At 41.4% G+C, this 20806-nt stretch overlaps 1 protein-coding gene across 2 annotated transcripts in view; it reads left to right on the forward strand.

Moving 5' to 3' along the window:
* AKAP13 (A-kinase anchoring protein 13) overlaps positions 1 to 20806 on the forward strand; it is a 70305-nt gene that overhangs the window by 29390 nt on the left and 20109 nt on the right. For both annotated transcript variants that reach the window (XM_052672159.1, XM_052672160.1), the window contains 8 exons: positions 451 to 559; positions 5065 to 5190; positions 8853 to 8895; positions 9901 to 10006; positions 15004 to 15175; positions 17873 to 17940; positions 18666 to 18732; positions 20039 to 20174. In XM_052672159.1, coding sequence (XP_052528119.1) covers positions 451 to 559; positions 5065 to 5190; positions 8853 to 8895; positions 9901 to 10006; positions 15004 to 15175; positions 17873 to 17940; positions 18666 to 18732; positions 20039 to 20174 — 827 coding nt within the window. The remainder of the gene's footprint in view (positions 1 to 450; positions 560 to 5064; positions 5191 to 8852; positions 8896 to 9900; positions 10007 to 15003; positions 15176 to 17872; positions 17941 to 18665; positions 18733 to 20038; positions 20175 to 20806) is intronic.

Consider the following 20806-nt stretch of genomic DNA (forward strand, 5'->3'; position numbering starts at 1 on the left):
AATCATTAGTCAGCCCACCTTTTCTACCTCGTGGAGTCACTGCTGTCTATCAAGGGCAGTAAATGAGTCTTGCAAGTTCTGACCAGTGAGAACTGGTGTGTGAAGGCTCTTATGCCTTCTCTTGTGTTCAGGAATGGCATTTTGGAGAAGTACAGCTAAGCGTCAGGTTTGTTACAGCGAGGAGCCAGAATCACAGCAGTAATTTCTGTGGCTTGAGAACATCCACCTTGCAATAGCTCACAAGAAAAGTTAGCAGCTGGTTTCTATTCCAGAAGTAGTTAGTTGCCTTCTACATAAAAGAAAATGTTGCATTTTAACAACTTGATGCTGCTTGCATTTTTGGTTCTTGCATTTTTCACCTGTGCCTTACACTGGGATTGTTTGAATTCCCACTGTTTGAAAGCATGAATTTCAGTAATTTGATAGTTTTTATTTTTTTCTGTTCTGCAGATCCATCAAGCACCACACCCACAAGGATTCAATTTCTGCACTTCCTCCGTTTCGTCTTCACTGACCAAATCTGTGTCTTTAATGTCAATTAGTAAACCATCTCTGGACAGTGAGTAACACGATTCCCATCATCTCCTTCTCTCTTTTCCCATGTGTTATATATACCTACCTTCCCAAGGCACAATTCACTAGCACTTGCTTTTCCATTTTATGTGAAATATGTATTTCACTGCAGAATGAAATTGGGGGTGGAAAGCCAGAACTCATTCAGTTTAGATCCTTATTTTGTTGTTCCCAATATATCCCTGCTGTTTCTAGTTATGTTGTTTTCATTTGCTTCTTTCATAATTACACTACTGCTATGAAAACTGTGATGTATTGAGTTTGTTATAAAAAAAAAAAAAAGTACGTTTGAATTTTGTACCATTTCAGAGTTGCTGCTTTTGGTGTTGAGGTAAATTCCTTTTGGGATGTTGTTTTCCTGCTTTTGATTTTTTTAAAAGTTGCTATGTGCCGTGGTCTCCTGGGGGGAGTTTGGTGCTATTTCTTTTGTTGAGACAATGACTTGGGGGCAGATGGGTGCCATTTATTAAATCTCAATCGTGAAGAAAATTGTAAATGTTGATTAGGGGAAGTTTTTCAATTTAGGTTAGCCTGATTGAAGCAATAGAAAGCACTTAATTTTGCAGCTTCACTGAATTGATTCTTTCAGCTGAAAAAGTCACTCGGAAGGCTCCAGCTGGATGTGCTTAGGAAGGGCCACGTTACACATGCTTTCATTTTATTAACTGCCAGCCAGAAAATGTATTGACTTTTTACATCACATCTTGTCAATCGGTGATGATTCCTGATCTTTTCCTCTTTATTAGCGTGCTTTTTCCTTGAAGCTGTGCCATACACATCTTGTTCCTGTTGCATGCAATTAGAAGTGCAGGGCAGCAGCCTGGCCCAGGGCTCATGTGCTGTGATTAGCACAACACTGCTTCCTCAACAAAACCAAACCACCACTTTTTTTTCTTTTTTTTTTTTTGTGGTCAGTTGGCCAAGCATCTTCCCATGCAGTCAGCAGATGGGCAAGGGGTTTACATGATGGCTGTATGCCCTCAGATGAGGCATTCAGATGCATTTTGGTGCTGTGCAGCTGGGGTTAATAAGTTATTAACTCGAATGGAAACATCAGGTGCAGATGGAGCTGTGTGGAGGAAGCACAAATTCTGCAAAGCTGGGCATGGAAAGGTGCTTCAAAGAAAGGCATTTTATTCATCTGTTGGAAGAAGCTCACAGAGATTGTGTTTGTAGGAGACATTTCTAACTTCTTTACAATCATTCTTCCATGATTAATAAGCATGTGGCTTAACAGATGTGGCCCCAGCAACAGTAACCAAAACACTGGCAAATCCATCCCATGAAAAGACCAGCTCCTGCTCCATGCTGTGGCTCGTCTTCTTTCCTTCTGGTGCTGGAAGCTTTCATGATTTTTTAAAAGCAACCGATTTATTGCTGTTGCACACAGTTGCTAACCAAACACTGTAAGTAACTTGACCAACTCCCAGGAAATGCACACTCGGAGGCTGAGAGGACCCAGCAGGCTGATGCTGTTCTCCCTCTTGCTTGACGCTTTCCTTCAAACTCAGAGAAGAGGGGTGTGATGACAGTGGAGGGTTCACAGAATGATTGAGGTTGGAGTGGAAACTCTGAATGCCACCTGGTCTGGACATCTAGGGAAGGTTGCCTAGGACTATGTCCAGAAAATGTGCCTGGACCATGCCCAGGATTTGTGCCACTGCCTTGGAATAGGAGAAATTGCCACCTTGCCCCTCTTTTCTGTCAAATCAGCCACATTAAAATTGTCATTGAGGCCTAAGTTGGTGATAGACAAGTTTGGTGGTCCCACATTCCCTCTTTATTGTCAGCCTAGCCATTATGGTCTCACTGAGGTAGAAGGAAAAGAAGATACGAGATGCCTAGAGGGACTGTAGAAGAAATAGCAGGGTTAGTCTTCTGCTTCAGGTTACACGTCTGTGAGTTTTGGAAGGTGGTATTAAAAATGACTGATGCTTGTGTGCTTCACTTTTTCAATAGTCAGCTTGCAGCACCTCAGGAGAGCCTCATTTTTATAGCAAGATGGTTTCTGAAAATTGCTGTTCTGAGGTGGCTGAAGTGAGCATCCAGAAGGATTACTCAACTTGACAAAGTCTGTTCCCAACTCTGATACTTTCCTAACTTGGGAAACTTCAGTAGATTACTTTTTCAGTCACTCTGAAAGAGGAATAAAGTTACTGAGAGCTGTGAGTGCATGTTTGGCAGATTAGTGTTTTTCATGAGAAGTTCTGGGAGTCTAAATTCTTGTCACCTTCCTTTGAAATTCATGTTATTGCACCAGAATGCCTTTGAACTATGCAGAATAAATCCTTCATTTCACGCAGGTGTATCTAGGAAAATGTAATTATCTACATTTCTACATTCCACTTGCATCATTTTATGGTAGATGCTTTTTAAAAAGGAATTCCCAACCCCTGTAAATATGTTTGAGCGATAAGGGCAGCAACATGTTTTTCAGAAGAGCTTCAAAAATTAAATCCAGTCAAGTAAACAGATGGAGGACTTTCTGTTACTGTTCCCATATACTGCTCAAAGTATTGAGGCAGAAGCAGTTTCCAACACTGAGTTTCTAACCCACGCTCCATCTGATGTCTCAGATGTTCCAAGAGTTGCTGTGGCCATTCACAACTGTTAGTTTTTTAGCATTTTATGGAGGGAGGTCACAAGAGCTGTTGGCTGGAGCGCTCGGAAGACTGCTTTCAGCTTTGGAATAGCAAATTTCCAGTATGGAGCATTGTTATAAAGCCAGGAACTGCTATAAATAAAAGCACTGAAATGGGAGTTGAATTGAACTGTGCTGGAGGAGGATGTTCTATTTGCGGTAAAGTATTATTGTTCATCTTGACTTTTAGTCTAAATAGACAGTAGACTGCAGAAGAAAGAAAGCATGGTGTTGCCTGGTCGTGTTCTTCAGATCTTGGATACCAGATGAACTCCTCTAAGAGGCAGCCTAAACAAAATAAATGTCTGAGTCTTTTCAGAAGTTCTTCACTTTAAATGCCTTTCACTGGGTTCCAGTTTAGAATTGCTCTGCTTCATTTGAAGAAGTGTGCACTTAAGTTGAAGAAGCACGTACGTAATTTGAGTCAAACCCTTTTGGTCAATGGCATTTATGACTAATGGCTGAAGGAAATTTTCAGGGGAGTTAGCTTTGCATTGATTGCATTGCATGGATATTCTTTGGATAATATTTTCATCTTCTGAATTCAGTTTTGGCGTATGATATCAGCAACGCAAAGAATTCTTACTGTTTTATTGTTTTAAATTCTTATTTTCATTGGCTGAATAATATTATTGGCTGAAAGGCCCTTCCCCTTCAAGGTGAATCACTTGCATGACCAGAGGACAGATGCCCTCATAGTGTTGAAGTGATGGATATTCAGCAGCCTGGTGCTCGTCAGATCACAGCGCAGAGGTTTCCACCTGTGATCATATGATGGGAAGTTTTAGGAAGTACAGCTCTGTTATCTCCATGAGAAGTGGTGTAGCAGTATCAGTGAAAAGAGGTGCCAGCTGGCTCCTACATCCCTTTTCAGAGAAACCTGTACTTACAAAGAATTTTTGTAAGGCTGATGCTGTGCTCTGCTCTTAATTTCTTTTTTTAACAGGAATTGCAGTAAACCATCCTAATTTACTAAGTTTTCAGGCATGGCCATAAACAAATAGCAGCAATTCCTTGAGAGTGTGCATAGAAATAGAAAAATGTAACTTCAGAAACTGAAATAAGCAGAAGGCAGAGAGTATTTGAAAAAATGCATTTGAACTCATTTGTGTTATCCTTCTGATGATGAGAGATCTGGTGTTGCAGATTGATTGCCTAGTTTAGCTCTGTATTTGGTAGACTCCTAGGCTAGGGCTGGGCAGGATGCAGAGGGGCTTATCTCGAGTTCAGGCATTTTCTTTTAAACAAGATAATGAGTTTTACAAGAAGACAGTAGAAGAGGTGGTTGTTTTTTCTGTTTTGTGATGGAGAAAAAGGTAATGGATACTTTGGGCTCTTAGTTTTAAAGCTGAAAGGTTTGAAGGACGTAACATTACCAGAATGTTGTGCTTTTTAAGAAATGGAAACAGAGAGTTCTCCAGGTAGATTAAGTTGACTTTTCAGATAAAGTGTCCTTGCTATATCTGACAGCTGCGGGGTGTCATTTAACTGCACAACGCATCATAAAACTGGTATCTTGTGTTGTTTTAGTTTGATTCCCTTACAATTATTTCAGAGAGGCAGATAACCTGTGTCCATTATGAGTTCCTGTAAATGTATGCCAGCAAAATGTAAGGAAAGCCTTGAACGTTGCCTTGTGCATGCAGTAAGACCTGCATCCCCTGAAACCTGCACCCTCTGCAATTCGCGCATTCTCAATTCTTTGTTTCTTGTGCCTCTTCTGAAGCCAGATGCTTTGCAGACATTTCCTTTGCTTTGTTTCTAGTTTGCTTTGGCTGCTTTCCTCTCCTTTTTATTATTAAATACATTTTCAAGCATGCTCTAATGTCTGCTGTTAACCCACTTCTCAGCCCAGGGCCGGACTCGACCATCGAGACGAATCTCCTTCTCCTTCAGCATCTCTCCACTCATTCCTAAGTCTAAAACTCTCTTTTCTATTGGCTCTTCTTCCAGTGATGAGGAGGAGGAGTTGGATAGTAAGTAATCGTTTTCTGTGCATTGCGGCCACTATGGGTCTAAACAAAGGGAAATCTGTTTTTCTGCTTCAGACTTTGAAGTTTCACTTTGCAAACATTAAACTAACCTTTCTGTCGCATGATATCTAACAGCATTATTTTAGTCCTGTATCTGAGTGCTAACTAATGGCAGAATAACAGGTTTATAATCCATAGAGTCTTGTACACCAGCAGTGCTGAATCTCGTCCAGTTAATTTTGGTCTGTATCCATTTGGTGAATGTTATCACCACTCACTTTAACTGGCAGTGTTGTCATTACCTTTTTATAAAAAACAAAGTACTTGTCTTGAGATTGTTGCAGCACGTGGAATTAAGAGGAGGAACAGAGCCTCTGTATGTGAGAAATGACTACATTGCTTGATGGGAACAGGAAAAGAGAGAAGCCCTGATACTAAATTCAGAAAATTTTGGTTACGGCTCCACGGTTGCCCTACTGAGTACAATGCAATCCAAACACCTAACATCAGCAAGGTGTTTGTGTTAGGTCCTGATTTTAAAACTGGAATAATTTTGTCAGGAAGCTGTGTAGTGCCATGTGTGGTAGTTTTTCTTCCTGCTGCAAAACTTCTTTGTTCAAAGTAAATCCAACTGAGGCAGAAGCTTAAATTAGTCATTTACCCTCCTCCTCCTTTTCCTCTTTTGTTTTTTCTTAAGTAGACATAACAAAAATATTGAAGGTGCTTCCTCTTTCTTAAACGTGTTTTGTATTATTAGACTACTGAAATAAACTAGAACGGATAACACTCTATCTATAGAGGTAATTCAGAACTGGCTTCATCAACTGGTTCTAATACGAGCTTCCATCCCTTGTATGCACAGTGGGAGAGGAGAAATTCCTTTCCAGTCCAACAGATTTTGGTCAGTTTTTGAACCTGAGACCACTCAGTTTTTTAACTCCATCCACTCCAAATACCTGCTGCATGTGTACAAGTTTTCCTCCTTTCCATTCCCAATCTTCACTGTGGATTTGTCCCTTGCTATAAGTTCTTCTTGGGTATCATACCACCCATGTCATTATTTAAGCTCTCTCCTCTCCTTTTGCTCTGTGCTGTCTTTAACAAAACTCACGATTCGTGGTCCTCACAAAGGCAGGGGTGCTATGGCAAAAAAAAATAATAATGAAAAATTTAAACTTTTTGATGTATTTCTTTTTGAGCATCCAAACACTGAAGTAATTCCTGGCAGTTGGGTGAGGGTACAGCAATTTTTGAGGGTATTTCTATTAGCCAGTATTTATCTTTGCTCCCTTACTTGTGCTCTGTTACTGGCAGCTATTTAAAGTAAGGTCATACATTTTCTCCCACAAAAATGTTGCTTCCTTCACATGTGTTATTCTGTCATATTTGAGAGTAGTGTTGTGACTTTATATAAAGGTTGGTTTAGCTACAGCTAACTCAACATCCCCTTGGCAAATGGACGTTTTTCATGTAAAAATCCCAGATATCTATTTCTTTTTTCACATCTTCAAGGTTCACAGAGGATGGATATGTTGATCTCATCACGTATATAAAACGTGGTTTTCAGATGGCTGGACAAGCCAGACTGCATTTGAGAAAATGTTCAATCGTTGTGATGAAGCCTTTGGATTTCTTGGCCCTGAGAAGTTGAATTGCTGCCTGCATTGAGGGTTCACAGTATGCTAGTCCTATTGCTGCTTTCTGCATAATGGACCTTGAGTGATTATTTCAGTTCCAGCCACCATGTGAAGTAATTTTGAATGGTGAAGTTGAAAGATGTTTAGATAAATACACCAAAGTTTGGCTGCTGACACCGCAATGGACATACGTAGCGATTCTGACCTTTAAAAAAGAAAAAGCACCTCTTCTGTGGGCCATGAAATCTGTTTTAGCATTTCAGTTTTGTACCTGGCCATGACAGGAAACGCTCGTGCTCAGTCTGGGAGCGTGTCCTTTTTTATGCTCATCTTCATGGGCTGTATAACCTGCAGCAGAATATTGATTTTATGATGCTAAACTGTAACCTAAAACTTGGACTGTGAAATCATAAACAGGCCATCACCTTGTTTTTTGTCTGGATACATTTTGCCTGTCAAGAGTCTCCCATTTGTAAGACAAAATACTACTGCAGTAAAAGATAAATAGAACGTAATTGAAGTTCCCAGGCAATGTACTTTCTCAAGGTGCTGAAAAACAGTCATGAATATCAAATCTTTATAGCTCTGGATTCAGTGTTCCTCTGCATTTGTTACGTTAACTGCAAAGGAACAGAAAGATTTGTGAAATAGTGAATCCAGTCCAATTGAGTAAGCTGTTATAAAAAGGAAAGAGTGGGGAGGCTTGACCCATGCAAAAGAAAAGCAGAGCTGGAACAAAACCCAGAGTCTCCGGGGGTCTCACCAAGGATGGAGGCTGGGAATTACTTCTGTGATCTTAGGAGACAATTAGGCAGTAGGTAGTATCAAAAAAAGCCTCTATAATCAGGAAATGGAAGTGGAGACTTCATTCAGTATGCGTTATGGTATTAATCAGATTTTTTTGGATAGCTCATTAGTTAAAGGGAAGATTTTGCAGGTGAGATCCCAGGAGATCTCCAAGCAGGGATTAGGTTATGCAGTGCTTTAGTTCACACAAATAAAGAAGCGACACTCCTGTCTCAACCAGTGCTGATACAATCAGCAATTAGGAAAACGTGTGGTTTAGACTCACAAGGCATAATGTTGTATGCACAGTTTTCCCTAATGCACTTTTGGATACAGGACGATCTTTGCCTCTTCAGTGAGGTGCCTTTTTGTGTGCATCAGTAGCATTAATGCGTTAACAGAATTTGAAGTCAAAAGGCAGGCTTTCTTACATGCGTATGCAGAAGCCCAGCAAGATGCAAGTGGTCCTTGCAGTGAGCTGGGGGCTTTTGGAGTCCTGACAACCAGAGGGTCTTTTCTCCCCTCTAGATCATTTCATCGCCATTTTTCAGTATTCTTCCACGTTTCTGGTAAATGGTATCAGCTACCTGACCTGCCCTGCAAGCGTTGTGCAAGCAGCTTTCTTGTGATGTACAGAGACGGCGTGTCAGTGGCAGAGCTTCAGCAGTGTGTCACACATCAGCCTTCATCCAGCACAGTGCTGTGGGGCTGAGCTCTGTCCTGGCAATGCACTGAGGAAAATGGAATAAGGCTTCCCTTGTTTCCTTTATTCTTTATGAAGCGTTTCAGGATTTTGTTGGGAAAATGAACTATAATTTTATCAGGGAGAAGAGTTTTGTACGTGAAAACCAGATGTGTTGCACGATGGATTCTTTGTAGTGATGTGTCAATGAAAGTATTGTGGCAGAATGATTTGCTTTCATACCTATTGTGATTACCCTGGCAGTTCTGTATCAGATACTCTGATTTACTAGCCAAGTCAACAGGTACACATCATTTGCTTAATAGCTGAAGAATGATAAAAAATACAAGCAATCTTTCACCTCAGCTTTTAATCTGAGATCATCTAAGGTTAAGGGGAACAGACTTGATCCTGAGCACATGAAATCTGTTCTGTCACTCACCTCTGATAAACGTTTCCCTCTCCTCTTTGACTGTCCAAACATGGAAACTGTTTTTAAATCAGTGAGCTAAGACTGCAGCCTAACACTGCCTTCACCTGCCATCTCTCCTCTCTTCCAGGTACTCAGGCATTTGGTGGCCCCGCGGGTTCCTTGGTTCAGAGGTACGGTGTTTTGGGATTCCCCAATTCTTTTGGCTCACCTGTGATGTGCTCCCATTTGGAATACCAGAAGTCTTCCTAGCAAAACGTCAAGTGTGTTAATCAGCCCCTTGGCATATTTTAGGCAATACAGTGTGAAAATTGGTTTAGGTCTTAGCTCTAACAAGGCTTTATTCGTAGATTAATCCATCAGACTGTTCTTTAACCCAATGAGTTTAACCTGAGTTGTATTTTATGCTAGAAGTAGTAGTTTTTCCTCCCTTTATCAAGTCTGTCTGTATTTCTTTAATGATCTTTGGTTTTTTTATGTTCCTTTGCATCCTTGCAAACTGTACAGAGGTGATCTCTGCAATGGATGTAATTCCTTAATCTTCCGTAGAAACTGAGGAGGTCATAAGCTGGTACATGTAAAGGCAGGCAGAAAAAAATATGACATCCACAATATGTGTAACTGAATCTAAATAACCATTGCACTTTATTTTCTGTTGGCATTCTCATCTCTCTGGGGTGGCTTTACAGACGGTGTGGTTTCTGTTACAGACAGCCTTTTCACAGGGTTCATTATGCACCGTGCTCTGGAAGGAGATCTCCCATTAAAAGATGTCCATCCCTTCTGCCTGCCCAAAGCCTGAAATAGGCTGCACGCTGACAATTAAATGCCAAGGCTGATGTTTCTGTGCACGAAGGGACAGACTTTTCCTCTAAGCAGGCAGATGCTGAGCAGGTTATTTGTTATTTGGCTGTTGAAGCAGCAGAGGGTGCTGTGGCACGCTTTGAGGATAGAGATTGCTTAAAAAAAGACTTCCTTGGAACGTGTGGCAAACTGCTTGATTGGCATTTTGCCTTTATGTGTGTAACACATTAATCCATGCCCCTGCAGAATAACAAATGCATTTGTCCTTTAAAAATGTACCACATTTGCCCTTTAAAAAGTACCTATCCTCTTCATATGTGCTTTGGGAGAAAAAATGGAAAATAAAACCCTGCTTCTTTCTTTTTTGATTTTAGCATATCTGAAGAGAGCAGCAGTGTCCCCTCTATTAAAAGTGGAACAAAAGTCAGTCGTACCTTCAGCTACCTCAGGAATAAAATGTCCAGCAGCAAGAAGAGCAAGGTAAGTGCTTTTTGTAATTTATATAGCCACGAGAGACCTATAGGCAGCAAAGATCAATTATGTATTTCAGTGTGTTTCCATAGTGTGGTATTTATGTCTTTACCCGACTTTATTTTTCCTTTTGCAAGGGGAGGATTTTCTGTATGGTCCTTGAGAAGAGCAGTGTGGGAAATTTTAGCAGCCCCAAATTAAAATGCATCCAAGGCAAAGGTTTCCTGTGCAATGTTTTGGCCTCTTTTTCCCTGCTGAATTGTTTTTCATTTTAGAGAATAGATTGCATTCTAGCATGAGTTATGGTTTTGCAGTGATTGATGGGTCTAATTTTTACAGGGCCTGAGAAGCATTTAGTAAAACGAAGACAGGAGCTGTAAAAAGCTGGCTACCAAAGGTTTATATCATGTTTCCCCTTTTTTCCTACCTTTGTCACAAAGTTTCTACACACTGCTCAGTTGCTCAGACCATGACCTTGAGAGATGGCTATTGCTTATATTTTCCTCCATTTCTGGAGGAAGTGGGTCGAGTTTGCTGAAGGTTAAACACTTTCTCAGCACAGTCAAATTTCCTGGGAACAGAACTGGTTATAGAAGTAATTACATTAATGCTGAGTGCTTCACAAAAACAGACTACTTTTCCTTTAGATTGTCCCCTGAAGATGAATATATGTTTGTTTTTTTTTGTTGTTTTCTGTTGCTTGGATTTTTTCTCTTTAATCTCATCCCTATTTACCATGTCTGACAGATAGAAGCTATCTTAGCTCCTTAGCTCACAGCATGCAGTCTATGTTGTGTGCTTAACTGATGCCTAACTACTGTGTTGATAAATCCTATTGGAAGGCCCCTGAAACACTTAACTACATCTTCAGATGGGAGTTGGAACAGCAAACAGGAAACATGTTGTGGCATGATGCACAGTGCCTATCATGTAGTTACGGGGGGGGATTGCAGCCTGTCTGATTCATTTAGCATTTCCCAGTGCAAGCACTTGGTCTGTCACCCTGTGCTCCTGTGATATAGGTGGGTTTGTGCTGTATAGTGGCATGGTGCACATTTAAATGCTCACTTTTGGAAGATTGCATCACCATTGCAATGAGGTATCAGCTATAATGACCTCAGCGTCCATAATGTGCAGTTCCTCTTTAAGGATCTGTCTTTGAAGATGCAAACTGCAGCTTCTGACAGCTCCAGGCTGCTGCTGAAGAGCTTTAAGACAATGCTGTTCTCTGCTGTGCAGTGCAGCATCCAAAAAAAATGCTCAGAAATGCCAGTGCAATACACCAGTGAGAAGCTGTGGCTCATGTTGCACAGACTGTGCACGAGACTGGAAATTCATTCACTGGTTCTTGCAGTTTGGGTCTACCATCTCCAAGTCAAGAACTAAATGTAAACAACAGGTTTTGTTGGGACAAGTAAGAATATATGACAGATATTTGCTGTGTCTTTCTGAGAATCATGGGATCACTAAGGACAAGAAAAGACCACAGAGATCATCTAGTCCAACCATCAACCTGTTCTTAAATAAGTGTAATCTATTTGAGTTCACTGAGTTCATGATTGTGTTCGAAACTATCAATAAAACCAGAATTACTCCAAACTGCCAACCATCACTCATACACTCAAAATTGCAGTCCATAGCAGTTCTGATGTTTTGGCTAACGAGAAAGCCATGATATCCACATTACAATTTCTCTTCTGCTTTTAGTGAGATGTTTGTGCTACGTGCATTTTAGGACTTCAGCAGGACATTTAAATAATTCAACGTAAGACTTCTTGGGAACACTGAATTCTCAAACCTTAGGGCTGATTAAAACCTGCAAGATTTAAAAAGAAAAACAACAAACCTTGAAAGAGGAAGTTGAACAGGAAGAGTTGGTTTCTGCTGCTGTCTGGGCTGTCAGCAGGGAGAGGGAGAATGCAAGTTCTTTCCAACTAGGTTTTGCTTTTCTCCAAACCTGGCTCCAGAAATGCATAGTTTTCTAAGACTAAGCGTAAAATAAAGCACTTTGGGGAATACTGGTGGCAGTGGCTCTTCTTGAAAATGAGTTTTGGGGAAGTTCTGTAAAAAAAAGGACGTTTGGAGTATTAACTGTGGTGAGGACACTGGTATACGTCTGTGTGTATTTACCCGTATGCTGAATGTTACATAGGGATTAGTCAGTGAATCTCTTGCAATCAGCAGCACGCACTGCTTCACGCTTTTAAAGTCTGCAATCCTCTGCGTCCCCGTCAGTTAGCAGAACTCATTCTTCTTCCTTTTTGGCAGAGAGTTTCTGGGAAATGACGACATAAAGGTTAGCATGAGTAATTTCTCCTTGACTTGTGTGGTTCGTGGGCAGCGTTGTACCAGCGCTTGGTGTTATAGCAGGGACTGTGAATGCTTGGAAGGACCCATGGGGCAGGAGGAGTGCAAATATAGGGAACCTTCAGCCGTACTTTGTGTACTGAAGTACAGCGTTGCAACACTGAGGTGTGTTCACTTTTACTTTTTATATATCCCAGACATCACAGAGGAGTTCTGTTGGACCAATTTATCTGCGTTTTAAAAGCAAGGCCCCCGACTGACTTGCAACCTCAATAATTAACCCCATCCTTTCCTGCCCGTAGTTAATTTTTTTTCAGCAGTGGGAGGTAGAGCAGAGCAGACTGAAAGCAAAGTAGCTCAGATCATCTTCGAGGAAGTCAGCAGAAGTCGGCCCGCCCTTCTCCCCTTTTTGCTCAACCCTTTGCTGGCTGCCACCATGGGCTAGCTCTGCTGGGAGCCCTGCTGCCCCGGGGGCAGAATGTCCATCAAAAGGCATCGGTTTTCGGAGGTGCCCCTCGTCACAGTGAAGCTGGTAGGACTTAAGAACTGGGAGGTAAGAATTTGGTGGTTATTTTGTAATGGGGCTGGCTGCTGCATTGCACCAGCCATTATTTGGGGCCATCAAACTCTAAGGGTCTTTGCCTGCAGTATCTGTTAGTGTGTGCTCGTATAGCATTTCAGTACCCACAGATGCACCCTCAGATTCACCGTAAAGTGGAGCTTTAAATTGCAGTGGCAGCACTGATGGAGCAGGACAGTGCTTTTATTAGTAAGTCCTGTTTGAAAACAAGTAACTGTCGGAGCAAAAACAAAAAATAATCTCATTTTGAGACACGATTTCAGTATTATCACTCCATCCGTGTGCAGAGCTTGCTGTTTGCTCCTTCAAGTCAGTGCACCATTTCCTGTTTCTCACCAAGTAGTTTAGCTTAAATTGAAATAATTCTTACAGTGATTTTATGAAGAATATTATTCCAGACTGCAGAATTGCTTGGCTTTCCAGTAAGCATTGGGCACATTTGAAGCATAGGATGGTGGATCTCTTTTCAGCATTGTGAGTGGAAACAAGGTGTGCCTGGAGCATTGTGTGATTCTCTGTCCTGGGGCTTCACAAATCCTGGCAGTAGTGCACGTCTCTGGCAGTCTTTTTGGTGCCATCACCAAGAGTTTAGCTGCAGTTTTAATTCTTGAGTGAGACTGGACTTGATGGCAGGTGGGCCGTTGGATAACGTGGGATGGTGGTGGGATGGTGATAGCTCAAGGAGGCAGAGATGTCTACAAAGCATATTCTTTCTTGCAGGTTTCCCCTTCAGGCAGTTATTTCATCCTTCAATGCAAAAAAAAAAAAAAAAAAAAAAAAAAAAGAAAGAAAGCTTTTTTGTAGTATAAAGTTTGGGGTCAGTAAATAGCATTTGTGTCCGTGAGGCTTTGCAGGAAGAAACTGGACTGTGCTGGGAGAGGGCAGCCTTTATGTTTGGTTACTGATTATTTAAGCATCAAAGGCACAAAAGTTTCCCTCCTGGTGGCTGCAGAGCTCGATATCTCTTTTAACTGCTTCTTGGCAGTTGCTCATACAGAGAGCTCTGCAGCTCTCCAATATTTAGGTTCCTCTTGTGAAATATTTACGTGTGGCATATAAGTAACAAAATGCAAAGTTAAGCTCACAGAAGCATTTGCCAGTTTCAGGTTGGCCTTCTCTTAGAGATGCCATAGAATGTTCAGTAGTAGTTGAAATACAGATTTGGAGATGAATAGCAAGAACAACATTTTACGTATAGAAATGTGAGGAGTCACTATAATTCAAATGTTGAGTTTTTCTATGGAGTTTCCTACAAAAATTAGATGACAGGCTGTGTTTGGGAGATCTCTGAATCCATGAAATGTCTCAGGGGACATTTCTCACACTTTTAGTAGTTAGTAAGCTTCTGTCTCAGGCAGAGATAGAAAGACAAAAAACTACTGAAAATCAGAGAAGCTGCCTGTGCTTAACATCTTTCCAGCGACAGTTGGGCAGAGGGTGGAACTTTGGCTTCCTGAAGGGATAATCTTTTTTCAGTGTTGCTGTTGCTCCTCAGTCTTTCTGTAATGCCGTATTTTGAGATGAAAGATCATTGGCTTTGTTTGTTTGGGGTTGCGTGAAGCTCTTGAAAAAAGCTGTCCCTGCTGGTAAGGAGGAAAAAGGAGGGATAATCTGGCAGTGGTGCTGTGCTGTTGTCATAGAAGGGGTTGCTTTCTCATGACACGTGCAGTGCAAAGCAAGCATCTTAGAACTAACCTTAAAAATTGTTTGTAAGTTGGACGTGCATTGTACATGGCATATGTACAATTGGTATTTAATAAAGTTTACTGAAAGTTCTGAAGGCCTCAGTTAGAGCCCAAATGGAGAAAAAAGGTAAGTCATTAACCCAAGCAAATGTAAGAAGGCAAAGGTGGGCAAACACAGCTGCCTTCAGAGCAGACTCAGTTTCATTTCCTTGAATGAGATTCCCGTCCAGAGGGCTCTACAAATCAGTAATATGTAAATCTATTTCTGTGGGGCCCTGGGTGTGTTTTCTTTCTGCTGGGGAGCTGTGTAGGCCCTTGTTACGGTGTGCACCGATCGATATCGCCATCGTGCTGAAGGCAAACACTGAAGAATTTGTAACTGGAGGATAGACCTCTGCAAAGTAACAAGGCTTTCATTCTTTTTCTTGTGGCAGGAAAAAGAGAAAGATAAAGAGAAGACTAAAGAGAAGGACAAAGATTCCAAGGAAAAGGAAAAAGATAAGAAGATGTTAAATGGACATCTCTTCACTGCAACCTCCGTTGTAGCCCAAGCAATCTGTTACCACTGTATGAAACCTTTCAATAAGGATTCGTACTACTGTGCAAGTAAGTTTTGTTTTCCTTTCTGTTTTTATTGTGCATTGAATCTGAATTGGGAAACATAAACCCAGTGCTGTACTGTTGCCATGTTTAAGCAATGGTGAGGTGGGGCAGGAAGGAGTCTTTGGGTGTGGGAATTCATGTGGTAATGACTTATGGAAGCTGTGCAGAAGTGAATGACGGCCGCATGGAGTTGTCCTGCAGCCTCCTGCCTAGCTCCTGCATGGCAGCATCCTCTGCTTTGCGAGATGTGTCAGTGGGCTGGAGAACTTGGGTTGCTTCAGCTGTGTGTTTTGGGTTAGGGCTGAGGTGCTCTGTTAAAACTGATGCTGTGCAGAGAAAGCTATGTTGGATCAGGGCTGCTGTTTCCAGTGGATGTCCCACCCATCAGTGTTATATTGCTGTGTGTACTTGAGTAATCTGAAACACTGCTACAGTGAGCCCTTAATGAAAGCATAATACAAAAAGGAAATGCTAGCATTTTTCTCCATTTTTATGTAATGCCAATCAATCACCAATCAAGTGACATGTGAAATACTTGTAAGATAGTGTAGGCAGTACAGCAACTGCATCTTTTGTTAGTACAGTCCTGTTTGAAAACAAGTAACTGTCGGAGCAAAAGCGAACGGAGCAAAAAAGAAATGGGGTTTCTGTGAGCTTGGTCATTTTTTCCTCATTTCTCATATGGTTTCTCAGGCCTATAACTGATCAGGTCAGTGGCATTTGTGTGGTCACAACCAGAATGTGACCGGTTTATTTGGTGACTCAGAACTGCAGAATATGTTCTCACTGCAGCTCAAGACTGTCACTTCTTCACTATTAGTAATATTACGTCTCTGTCTGCCTAGAGATGAGAGGCAAAGCCTGTACCAGCATTGCTGTCAGGCTGGGGCAGAAGGCTCTGCCTCTATTTGCTCGCACTGATCATGCATAAAACATTTTAAGTAGGAAGGGGAAGGAGCAGCTAGCTGAATCTCCAGAGGCAATTTGAAGCTTCCTGAAAGGGAAGAGATTTCATCAAACTTGTTTGCGTGAGCAATGCTCTGTGTCTACCTGATGAGAGATGGAAAACAGCATCAATTACAGGCTTTCAGATGCATCCTTCCCCTTTCCTCACTCTACATTTTTAACTCTACTTTAAGTCACTTAGAAGATGTATCACAATTTATCTTTTATATCCGAGTGAGTTAAAATAATCCAACAACACCGTGTTTTAGTAGAGACATCATTTCATCATTTTCCAAGTTTAAATAGAAAATTATTGCATTTTTTTCTGCATTGCCCAGAAGATGACTGTCACAAGGAAGGTTTGGTCAGAGCTGTTACTCTGTACATCTGAGTGTGGTGTGCTGTCACACCACATCCTAAAATAAACTCCTCAGTGCCTTGAAAATAGCAGATAACCAGCAGCAGAGGCTCCCTTGCTTGCATGCCGTTTTGTAGTACATTTCTTTTCAGCAGCAGTGACAGTGCTGCATTGCTATCACTGCTGTTGTCTCACCTGTAGGTGACTTAATGTTTTTCCAAGGATTGACTCATTGTAAGTCAACATCTGAACCTTTCAGTGGCACCCCCTCTTCACGAACAGCCAATGCTGAATGACTTAATGTGTTCTGCAATGAAAGGGAAATAATGTTTTTAATAGGTCTGTGTGTTGTTTTTTATTTTTTATAATTACTGATGCAGCAAAGAGGCTTTTGGGGTTTTAATTATTAATACCACTGATAGTAAAGAGCTGGAAGAACTTCCTGTCTGCTGAAAGGTTGAGTTAGCTGGAGGAGTAAAGTCCAGATTTTTCATCAGAAGCGTGCTGTGATAATTGCAAAATGCTTTGCTCCTAAATAGGATGCTGTAAGGTGTAGACTTCATGTTCTCAAGGCTTTTGAGTTTGAATTTAAGGGTTCTGAATTGTCTCCCTGCCTCTTTTTGTTTGATTTCGGTGTTAAATACCAGCAGTGAGTTCTGTTCCTCTTCTTTGTTTGATCTTAACAGTGATATTGCTTGTGGGTTTTTGCAAGAGCCATGTATGTTTCTGTCTGTCATATACACAGGAAGTTGTGGGACATTGACTAGAACAGCAACACCCTAAGCCTTACTCTTACCTTTCACAAAATATCAGAAGAATGACTGGCTTTTATGAAGTAGCCCTAAATTTAAGAAATTCTAGCAGTGTGAGAATATTTTATAAGTCCGCTCCTGGATATTTTTTCCTTTAATTTTATGTTTCTTTTAGAAATAATTCAGAGCTGTACACTTGCAATGTAATTTACACTTAAAACAGTCCATGGGCTGTGTTAGCATGTTTTCACAAATTTATAGAAACCACAGATTGAAAGTGTGGTGCTCAGGGCATTGAATGTCGTGGTCTCAGCTCAAAGCAGTGACTTCAGTGCAGTTTTCAGTCCCTGCCCTGCAGTTACTGTCACCTGGCTGAAGCTCCTGTTTCTTTTTCTGTTCATATTATCGTACAGAACTCAGATCCTGCACTGCAGATCTAGGCTTGCTATATCTGGATTTAGGAAAATTAATTTCCCTGATTTTCCCTGCCTTTTGCCATCCCACTGTCGTGGTCTTGATAAGAGCAGTCTTTGTATTTGCAGAGAACACGTTGGCACTACCATTGGTTTCTGTTTGTCTCCTGTTTTTGCTTTCCCCCTTACTTTTCTTTCAGAGGAATAACTCTTGTCTGTTTTCTTCTGACAGACTGCAATGCAATTGTTCACAAAGGCTGTAAGGAGAGCTTTGCTTCCTGTGCAAAGGTGAAAATGAAGGTTAGTGGTATCATCTACTTTACTGCATTATAAGAAGGAACTGTAAATGATTCAGTCTGCAGATATACACCATCTCAGGGTGGTCTGCAGTGAGGAGCAAAGACAGCAGCAGACATGGGGAGGAAGTGATGCATAAAGAAACTGTGAGAGTATCCAAAATCTGAAACCAGATATTCCCAGAGCAAACAGCATCCTTCCTGTGCACATGTAATATGATCAGTGCGTATGATTAAAGAAAGCTTCTCACTGACAAAACTTGAGGTTTACCCAACACCTGTAAATGCAGCATCTCTTCATTTTTGAATACTACATCATTTTATGCAGCATCACATGCATATACATAATGCATGATGAAATGTATTAAATATGTATGCTGTTTATATGAGGGATATGCAGAATCTGGGCAAATGTGAGAAGCCTCTTCTGCAGCATGACTCTCCAAGCCAGTTATTGCTGGTACCATTACAAGCTAAGAACGCCTCCTCTGTTGTTCCCTTCAGTAGCCAGCCCTTTTTCTTTCCATTTTACTGTTTACTTTACTGTTTATTTTGCCCATTTCATACATGGCAACAACAGTAGTTGCTGACCATTTTATACTATGCATATTGGAGAACTGCTCTGTTCTGAGAGGATTCATTGAAGACGTGCTTTTTAATTGTAGTTATGTGGCACAGCCCCATGGGAGAAAGGAGGAAAAATTAAAGTGAATCTCCTTTTTCTTTCAGCCACAGAGAGGAATGCTGCAGGCACATGATACCTCTTCATTACCCACAGTGACCATGAGAAACAAAGGTAAAGTTTCCTTTTTCTCCCTTTTGGTGATGGTCTCTGTGTGCTGTTCCTGTTGTGACTGATTAAGCAGATAGAGCAGGGATGAGTGCATCTTCTCTGCGTGGTAAGCACTATTTGAGACCTAAGAAGTTAAGCTAAAGCTGCACAGATGGTTTAGTGCTATGCTTTGAGGTAGTAAAAGTAAGAAGTTAAATTCTGAATAGGAGCAACACTGACAAAGTTTGTACAGCTGCCCTGAGGTGTATGCTGTGCTGCTGAGCTACCCAGAGGGACAGGTGACAAAGAACTGGAATGAAATAGCCCACATGAGTTTTGGAGCATCGTAATTAGATAAGCTCAGTTAGTGGTAGCTTGTTAGATCACTGTGCAGTATCATGCTGTATCATATAGTCACACCCTCTGTGGTTTTCATCATGAAATTCAGAGGAAAGGCTCTAGGAGCCATAAATACATCTGAAGAAAGGAAAATGTAGAGTTAAGATGAAAGGATTTGTCACGGATAGGTGATAGTATGAGAAAGGGTTTAGTGTTACTCTGTAATATATGTGGATGGAAGAACCTATCAAAAGATGCAACCAGAAGCAGGAGGATGGCTATAACCACAGGATCTCCTTGCCCAGAGAAATTAAAGCCAACACAGTAGATTGCTACATGTGATTGATTATTTATTGAATAACATTACGTTTGGTTTCCCAAGTGTATGTTTTTGGACTTGGAGATTCCAGCCAAATCTGTTAGGTATAGTGCAGTCATTTCAGCAAAAGGGTCAGTGTTCTTTCCTACCTGAAATACAGCAGTGCTTACTTTGTTGAGAAGATCTCAGTCACTGCTTTTCTGCTCTGGAACACTGCTGGACTTAAAGCAGTCGCAGTAAAGATCACAATTAACAAGCTGGTTGGCTTTCTTATTGCACAGTAGAAATAAATTAAGCATGTTAGGTCTAAGGACGATGAAGTCTCACAGGTAGATCTGATCACTGATGCTGTATATGCATGATGGCTAAATTTTGTTTAAAAGCATTTGAGCATCCAGAACTCAAGTTTACTATCTAGGACAAATTCTAGATTGTCTTGGGCAGAGCACGGGAGCTTTGCTTTGACCAGGTCCTGCTTCAATAGCACAGGAGTGCCAAGGGAGAGGCGGAAGGCTCAGGCTTCCCTATAGTGTCTAACAGCTGCAGATCTTCCAGTGGCAACTCTAGAGCAAAAAGGAAGGGAATTTTAGAACCTGCTGTCTTTAAGACTCCATCATTGCAGCTAAGAACACAGTTGCAGGAGCTGACTTTTGTCTGGTGCTTCCCTTCCAGGCTCACAGCCCAAGGAGCGCCCTCGCTCTGCGATACTCGCTCCCGATGAGAACACCGTCACCTCCATCTTCAACAACAGGAGATCACAGCAGCCTACGGCGCTGTCAAAGAGTGTCTCAATACAGAACATTGCAGGGTAAGGGTTGTGCCTGGGGTGCGTGGGGATTATCTGCTGTGAGCGTGGAGAAGTTCAGATCGCATTAAAAATAAGCTTCTGTCGTGTGATCTGTGTTAAAAATACAAAAGAGGATCGCAACGCCAGAAATGCCCATATTATATATGATACTACCAGCTGTCTTCTGCACAGTCAGACTGTCTGGGTTAGGGTTAGTCGTGGCATGAGTTGAGAAGTGTCTGAGCTGGCCTGGTGATATTAAGGACCACTTCACACAGATGCTCAGGGATCCAGGAAGCCAACTGGCCTTGGGGTTGGAACTGTGTGATCACGTATTTTTTGCAGCTCAAGCATAGTATTTATTTTTGTAGGATGGGTGCACAGAGCTGCAGTCTTCACAACGTTTTAGGAATGTGCTATGCATAATTAACTACGGAAAGTCACAGAAGAAAATAAAATATATGGTTCCTATCCTAGCTGCACACTGAGTAATTCTACAGACAGAGCGATAGCATAGATTGGGGCATTCTGAACAATTGGCATGCCCTGGTTATTCATGGTGAAACTTATTTCAGTCCATTTTTTGGATCTTGCTCAGAGCAAGTGGTGCAGACTCCTAGGTAGCCTTTTGTACTGCATTTTTTCATGGTTTG

The sequence above is a fragment of the Tympanuchus pallidicinctus genome, unplaced genomic scaffold (genome assembly GCF_026119805.1).
Source record: "Tympanuchus pallidicinctus isolate F22 unplaced genomic scaffold, pur_lepc_1.0 scaffold12, whole genome shotgun sequence".
Classification (NCBI taxonomy): domain Eukaryota; kingdom Metazoa; phylum Chordata; class Aves; order Galliformes; family Phasianidae; genus Tympanuchus; species Tympanuchus pallidicinctus.